The sequence below is a fragment of the Octodon degus genome, unplaced genomic scaffold (genome assembly GCF_000260255.1).
Source record: "Octodon degus isolate 3935 unplaced genomic scaffold, OctDeg1.0 scaffold00042, whole genome shotgun sequence".
In the NCBI taxonomy this organism is placed as follows: domain Eukaryota; kingdom Metazoa; phylum Chordata; class Mammalia; order Rodentia; family Octodontidae; genus Octodon; species Octodon degus.
Genome location: NW_004524618.1, coordinates 15,845,785 through 15,854,715, shown reverse-complemented (window position 1 = coordinate 15,854,715; position 8,931 = coordinate 15,845,785). Strand labels below are relative to the sequence as shown.

The following is an 8,931-nucleotide window of genomic DNA, read 5'->3' as shown; positions in this document are numbered from 1 at the left end:
TTTTTTAGCTTTTTATGTATTTGTCACAGGGTCTCACTATGAAGCTCGGACTTGTAGTGATTCTCCTGTTTTCAGCCTCCCCAGTGCTAGGATTACAGGTATGTGCCACTGTGCAAGGTCTTGGTGGCCAGTTCATTGTACCTGGGGTGGAGCCGGTGGGGAATGTTTTGCCAGGGATCAAATCTTGGTACCTGTGCTTGCGTAAGTAGACACTTAAGTCTGCTGAGCTATCTGACTGTCCTTTAACTTGTTGATCACAGTATCAACTAGGTTTTATCAAAAATATATAGAAAGAAAAAGTCTTTATTACAAGGATCTAGTGGAAAGTTAAACTATTTCAATAATTATATTCAATTAAATATTCATAAAGCAGCACTATAAATAATATTATTGAAACTAAATGGGTAATATAAATGTGCTATATTTCTGATTTGGAAGGAGAAGATTTAGTTAGGTGCCTTCTTTCTCAGGTACATTCTGAGTTTCTATTTTGTCTCACAATCTTATTTATTTAGCTGTACTTTCTCCATACTCATTTCTCTAGATTCTTATACTTGTTACATATAACTTTATATAAATGTAACTTTTTGGACTGCTATTGAACCTAAAATGTTTGCTTTCCTACTTGTAATTTCATAGCATGACAGTACTTTATCTATCCATTATCCAAACTAATACAGTCAGAAAAACAATAGTGCTATATAGGGACACATATAGAAAAAAGCTTCCAAGTGGATATTTAAACCTACATTTCTATATGCCACTGTTTCCATCACTAACTCATTCCAGCGCTTTTGTTTTCCTGGCTCTATACTACTACTATGCTGACCTTAGACAGAATGTCATTCATAAATCTATCACTAAATTTATTTATAAAATGACATATATACATGCTGCAATAAAAATATTTAAGAATCTCTACATGGAAAATTTCTGATATTTCCTACTTTATACATTCCTAACAGATACATACCTATGTCATATGCCAGGAAATCGGCAGAAAAACATTTTGCACCGTTACTCAATGAAGTGTCATTATGGGTATTTCCTCCAAAAATAAGCATAGCTCCATTGATAAGAACAGCTGAATGAAGGTATCTGGCAAACCCACTTTCTTTCAAAATAGTCCTACAGAATAAAATTTAAAAATGTATTACAAAGGATAAAAAGACCCCCTGATTTAATATATTTTATAAAGGGTTGATTCCCTGGAGTTGAAGGAAAAAAGATGGCTTTTTAAAAACATATAAATGACTAAGCTTCAATTTTTAGAAACAAATACTTGAAGAGTCTCCACATTTAAAAATACTTCAAGGAAATACAAATAGCAAACAGTCATTACTAATCACAATAATTTATATTTTAAGTTATTTTTATTTATAAAAGTAAAAAACAAGTTTTCTTCATACTAGAGGACCAAAACATCATGATTTTTAAGTAACAAAATGAGTAAAATTAAACATAATGAGCTTACTCTGACTTGTATTTTGTTTAAACTATAAAGTTAATATGGACCCTTTAATAAACATATTAACTTTCATGTAAGTATAATATAATGCACACAGTAGTGCAGATAGCATAAATCTAAAAATCAATAGATTTTCATAAGATGAATGTTAAGTACCAGGATCTAGATCAAAAACAAAACCGAACATTACTACTGTCCTGACTCTAATGACAGATTTGTTTTGTTCTTTTGTACTCTACATAGATGGAATCATACAATTGTACTCATTTGTGTGTAGGTCCTTTTGCTCAAGATTGTTTTTAGATCTAGGTATATTTTGTGTAACTAAAATTATAATTATAATGGAATTTTGAGAAATACCATAATCAACATAAATGCTCTTTTAATTAAAGTGTAATTGAAAATAAATGCTATAAATATATGCTCACAATTGCTCTGAATGAATATTTATGTATGTGATAGTGTATATATATTCTGTAACTATGCTGAGCAAATCTTTGGAACACAGAATGTAAAACTGGTTGCTATGTATACTGTAGTTGTATGATATATTTAGTATCTCTAATTTTTTAATGCTTACATAATATGATGCTGATTTCTAGGATGATATAATATGAAGACTCCCACAAACACTCTCACCAGGCAAAAGCTATGGTTAATAAAAAAGTATACATACACATTTAAAGTCTCAGAAAATTTTACTAAGAGTAACAGTAAATAAGGAAATACTTAAGACTATCAACTAATTTTGGTAAGAATATAAGTAGTATATGCCATCAGATCCATTACTCTCAGATCCACTCATCCTTCCTCCACCCACAATCACACCCACACCCACACACTAGTTTGAATTAACAGAACTTCTACCTTAGGTGGTTAAAGCCCAGAACACAAGGTACACAAGCCTCCCTCATCACTCAACTCTTACGCCAGGCCAGTGATAAATAACTCACTGTTAGGCCACCTGCTCTTCTCATACGCTACTTCCCCTCACCCCTCCCCAAACTGATGTGACAGCCCTATTCGAAGAAAAACACCAGTTTTCTGCCCAGTCCCCACTCACTAGGCTTGTAAACTCAGAATACTGGGACCAAATCTACTTACTTGTCCTAATTTCTCATAAAACAGAACTCTAGGTCAGAACAGGCAAATTTAAAAGACCAATTCCTTGTGCAACGGCCTACTCATAACAGCAGTATCACTCTAAACACTAACACAGAGGTTTTCCCCAGTACAAGAGGATAAAAAAACTCTCCTAAAGTAACTTACTTCATTTTTAGAAAGGGTAAGGAAATCTCAAGCCAAAAGCACATCCAAAAATAATAGAGAATAATGAAGAGTTAAGGGTAATAAACTAAACCACAAACCAGCTATGATTTTACCAGAGAGAAAGACGAAGAGCTAATAGTCTTCTGAGTGTCAGAATAAACCTGATAAATGGGCCTCAGAGACAATTAATATAAAAGAACTCAAGTAAACTTCAGTTACTAGATGGTGAAGCAATCTGTGCCCCAATAGCACTCTTGAGAACAATGGAACCATCAATCGCCAGTTAATGGAGGCTAACAGCTGAGTGTGAAAACAGAGCTCAGTGGCAGAGGGAGCAAGCCTAATAGAGAACTCAGAATAAAAGGGAGTCCTGATAAAACTATCATCCCAGAGTGAGTTGTGTATATTCCCAAACTGTAACCTCTGAGCAACAACATGAGAGTATATACAGAGGATGAAACAGACTTCATTAAGAGACCAGGTAAGATTAAATAAAATAACAAGCAGTGCTAGAGAGATAATGACTTAGAATGCAAAATTACTACTATTAACTAAAATGTCAATTTTTCAGAAAAAAACATGACACACAAAGCAATAAAAAAATTAGTAAAACTTATATGAAAAAAGTATGCAAAAGTAACTGCCTATGCAAGAACCTGCATGTTAGACTTGTTGAAAAAAATTTCAAACCAGCTATTTTAAATATCTTCAAAATATGGATGAGGAGATAGCTCAGTGGTCTAAGGGTCAGGGTGGCAAGCTAAAGGACCCAGCTGGGTTTGATCCCATTACTGTACCATGCAGGCCACCGAAACTGGGCATGGTGGCACACTCCTGTAATCCTAGCACTGGAGAGGCTGAGACAGGAAGATAGCTAGGAGTTGTTTGCAGCAAAATGTACAGTAGTTGAAAACATTACATTAAGTAAAATAAGCCACATCCATAAAGTTAGGCTATAACTGAAAAACTATTAGAACTAATAAATAAGTTTATCAAGATTAGACAACAAAAGAATAATATGCAAAAGATCAACTAGCTGTAAGAGCTATACACTAGCAATGAAACCTCCTAAGACTAAAAGTAGCAAAAGAATCAAATTTAAAATAGCATCAAAGTGGCTGCAGAGATAGCTCGGTGGTACCAAATAAATAAATAAATTTAAAAATAGTTAAAATAGTATCAAAAATAATATTCCAGAAATATATTCCAGAAAAAAATTGTAAAACTCATACTCTAAAATTAGAAAACACAGAAAAAATTAAAGAAGACCTAAACAAATGAAATGATAAGTTGTATTTATGGATTTAAAAATCAGCATTGTTAAGAAGGTTAGATGCTCCAAATAGAAGTACAAACTCCTCATCCCCTAACAAGATCTAAGCAGGCTTTTTTTCTTTTTCAAGGATCTAGAAAGCTAATTCAAGAAAGATATTGGATCCCTTCTTCCCAAAATGCATGTAAATTAACTCAAAATGGATCATAAACCTAATTTCAGGTAGAAAAAAAACAGAATACAGTGTTTTCTAAATTCACTATTGTCTAGTCTTTCTTTATAAAATAAAAATATTACTACCTAGTAAATAGTAAAGGACTAATATGAATCAGGAAATATATTCAGCTGGTACAAAGATATTTAAAGCTAATACAACCACTAAGAAAATCAGGATCTAGATTTCTCTAAAACTTAAAACTAGAAACTCCATTTGGCCCCACCAAACACCTTGAGGGTAACTTTTCAAAGATTTAAAGTCATCATATTACAGGTATATATGCAGACCCAGGTTTATAGTAGCACAATTCACAACAGGTAAATTATGAAAGCAGCCAATATGCCTATCAACAGATGTATGGGTAAAGAAAATGTGGCATACACAATAGAAAAAAATCTAAGTCTTTCGTAGGACAATGGATGGATCTTATAACCATAATATATATTAACTAAAGTAAGTCAGATACATGAGCTAAATGGCACATGATTTCTATAAATGAGAGATCTAAAATGTAAATAATTTTAAGAGAAAAATAAAGGAGCAATGGTAGAAAATATAGACCCTGTGGAGATGAGAAAGAAATCCAGGGAAAGAGGAGAAGGGGAGGAATCTATAGAAGAAAGAGCAAAACTGATTAAGATGAGATAGATAGACAGATAGGCCAACCAATACCAATTTCTGAAGATGAATATAATTGTTATGTATTACATATACAAAAGACTAAGGAAGATATTTAAGCATTTAAACTAATATAATTTAAAATTAATTTAGTATCTAACACTAAATAATAAGCATTTAACCTAAAATAATATGAGAAATCAGTATTTATTTCAGACTTACTAGGCTGGTAGAGCATTTGAAGATCAATTAATACCACATCATTAGGCTATGCAAGAAAATAATATGGTCATATCAACAGATGCAAACCATACATTTGACAAAATCCAAAATCTAGTCAAGATAAAAACTCTCAGAAAATAGCCAACAGGATGGAAATACTCAGCCTGGTAAACACCTACAAGAATTTATAGTCAGTAGTAAAGAACTTCCTTCTAAGAAAAGGAGCAAAGCAATAATGTACTGTCTTCTTTCCTACTCAACATCATACCGGCCTTAGTTACTGCCACAAGAAAAGAAATACAGGGGCTCACAAGATAGCTCAGCAGTCTAAAGTGCCTGCTTAGGCAAGCTTAGGTAAATGCAGGGACTTCAGTTCGATCCCTGGCACCACATGCCACGCCAGCCCCACCCCCAGGGTGGACTGAGCTGGCCACGAAAGCAAATACAAATGGAGAAGGAAAAAGTAAAACTGTCTTTGTTCACAAAGATATAGGTAGATGCTACGTAGAAGATGCCAAAGAATCAACAATACAAAAACTACTGGTACTATTAAACTTATAACAAAGTTGTAAGATACAAGGCTAATATACAAAACTCAACTGATTTCCCATATACCAGTAATTAACAAGTAGAATTTGAAGTTAAAAATATATTAGTTATACTAGTATCAGAGAAAAAAGATAAATATACATAAATACAACATGATATATGCAAGATATATATAAAGAAAATTACAAATTCTCATAAAAAATTGAATCTCCACAAAAATGAAATGTATTCAGAGTGTAGTATAGTACATGTACATGGATTACAAGACTAATATTATCAAAATACGTTCTTCTCATCCTATAGATGCAGTCTCAGCAAACCTTACAGCAAAATATGTGCTGAACATCAATGGATTCTAAATGTATATGGAATGCCAAAGTACTAAAGAAAGGTAACCCAGTATTGAAGAATAAAGCTTAAGGACTGATAATGCCTCATCATAAGCTTTACTATGAGGTGATAGTAATCCAGACAACTTGGCAATGGCAAGAGATAAACAAATCAGTGGAACAAAAAATACATCTCAGAAACAAATCCACTCAATTATATTCAAATAATCTTTGAAAAATAAGTAAAAACAATTCAACAGAAGGCCAGGTAAGGTGGCTCATGGCTATAATTCCAACACTTAAGAGTCCTGAGGCAGGAGACAGATGCAAGTTGAAAAGCAGCCTGTGCTACAAAGTGAATTCACGACCAGCCTATAATGTATAGTGAAAATCTATCTTAAAAGGACAAAAAAAAATCAACAATCCAAAAATTATCTAGTAAAAAAATTGCAGGAACATCTTAAACAAAAGAAAAGAGTATAGACATATAACTTACACCTTTTAGAAAAACTAATTCAGGATATATGTAAAATTTAAAACACTAAAACGTCTGGAATGTAACATAGGAGACAAGCTAGAATACCTTAAGTTTGTTGATAACTTTTGATATATAGCACCAAAAGTATAAATGATGAAAGAAAAAAAACTTGGAAAATCTGACTTAATTATAAGCAGACTTCTACTCTGTAAATGGCACTGTTCAAGGAATGAAAAAGCACAATACAGACTAGGAAAAAAGATTTTTCAATAAACAGCCCATTTAAAAAATTGATATCCAAAATATACAAAAATCTCTAAACAAGAAAACAATATATTTTAAAATGGCTAAAAAATTTGAGCAAACACTTTTTCCAAAGGAGATCTATTATTATGTAATAAGTATATGAAGACACTCCACATTACATATCACCAAGGAAATATAAATAAAAATATAGCAGTGAAATGCCATACTGGCTAGAACAACTACAATCAAAAATATTAACAATGTCAAAAGTTTATCAAAGATACAGAGCAGCAATAATTTTTATTCACTGATGCCAGGAATGAAAGATGATACTGCCACTTTGCAAAAACAATTCGGGCATTTCTTACAAAACTAAACATAACCTTATCTTACAGATCAGAAACAATGCTCCTGTATATTTACCGGAGTTAATTTAAAACTCTTCTACATACAGAAAATTATATATAGATGATTGTAACAGCTGTATGTATAAACGTAAAAATTAGGAAACAACTAAAATTTTCCTCACTAGGTGAAAAGATTAACAAAATGTGGTAGTCATACCATAGAATATAACTCATCAATAAAACACATGGTAATATTAAGCCATGAAAATACATAGAGGAACCTCAAATGTATATTGCTAGGTGAAATTATCCAAACTAAAAAGTATACATACTTTACAATCCCAACTTTATGATATATAAAAGGCAAAAAAGTAGAAAGAATGGGGGCTTCAGAGGGAGATGAAAGATTGAGTAGGTGACATAAAGGACGATTTTTAGGGATATATATATATATATATATATATATATATATATATATATTTGTTATGCTAGGGCAATAATAAATACTTGTCATTATTTGTACCTATGTACTCATTAAATGTACAACACAGGAGCCTTATTGTAAAATTACGAATGTTAATATATTAGCATTAACTTGTTGACTGTAGAAAAATGTACCACACTTAAGGAAGAAGTTTGTAATAAGGAAATCTGGGATGGGGAAAATAAAGGATATTTGGAAAATCTCTGAACTTTCTGGTCATCTTTCTAAGCGCTAAAAACTTCTCTAAAAAAAAAAAAAAAAAAGAGATCTAATGCTGCTTTTAGAAACTAGAAAAACAGGGGCTGAGGAGATGGCTCAGTGGAATAAGTGCTTCCCTGGCAAGCGCAAGGGCCTGAGTTCAACCCCTGGTTCTGCCAAAAAAATAAAAAAATAAATAAAAAAAAAAGAAAGAAACTAGAAAAACAAATAAAAATTGCTACAATTGCAGCTATTTTTCCAGATATCATATCTTTATTGGAATAAGTAGATCCAGCCCCTACTAAATGGGAAGCAGATATTTTTTGAAATATATGAAATGTAAATGGACTACATATTTCTTAGTGTCATAAAAGACAAACACTGATGAGAAGGTTAAAATGAACGTTGTACTGCTGTATTGTATTATTGTACAAGTTAGACAGGTATACTTAGTTGACTAATTATAAAATATTCAGGAAAAATTCCAATTTTATGCATATCCTCCAGGATATGGAAAAGTAGAAATACTCCTCTACTAATTTTATGAGTCCAATATAATCTTAAAATGAAAGAGCCAATATTAGTAATTCAAGAAAGCTATAAGAAAATCTCACATAGCTATATAAATGTGAAAAAATCCTTATCAAAATATTAGCAAACAAAAAATAAATTATACATTATATAATGCATAATGACTAGGTTCGACTTGACCCAAACTGGGTTAATAACAAAATATATTAATATAATAGTCATATTAAATTAATTAGTATAAAATATAACAATCATTCCTTACAATGATGCTGATAAATCTGTTAAGGCTTGGGTCTAGACGTCCCCCTAAAATCTCATGCAGTCCTAAGTGGGGCTTTTTCAGAGATGGCTGGATCTAGAGTGTGTGATGCTGAAACTGATTCATGGTGCAGTGCTAGGATCAAAGACGCTAGAATTAAGGGTTGAGAGAGTTACCCACCATAAGTAGAGTCTGGACCTAAACAACAAATTTGAAGATAACATTATGCAATACAACAGCAATTGTTGAATTCCCACTACTTTGTTTAATGAAATTTTGTATCACTTCTATTTTTTTTTACCATTTTTTATTCTTTAAAAATTAAAATTGGAGTTTTCCAGAAAAAAGAAAGATAAACGTGGCAAAAAGATCTGTTAAGATCCTTTGCTAGGGGCCGGGGAGATGGCTTAATGGAATATGTGCTTCCTTGGAAAGTGCAAGGG

At 32.1% G+C, this 8,931-nt stretch overlaps 1 protein-coding gene across 1 annotated transcript in view; it reads right to left on the bottom strand.

Moving 5' to 3' along the window:
- Nucleotides 1-8,931, bottom strand: part of Atrnl1 (attractin like 1) — a 256,496-nt gene that overhangs the window by 70,999 nt on the left and 176,566 nt on the right. Inside the window, exon 10 of the mRNA XM_004631593.1 lies at nucleotides 974-1,128. Within this exon, the coding sequence (XP_004631650.1) occupies nucleotides 974-1,128 (155 nt within the window). The remainder of the gene's footprint in view (nucleotides 1-973; nucleotides 1,129-8,931) is intronic.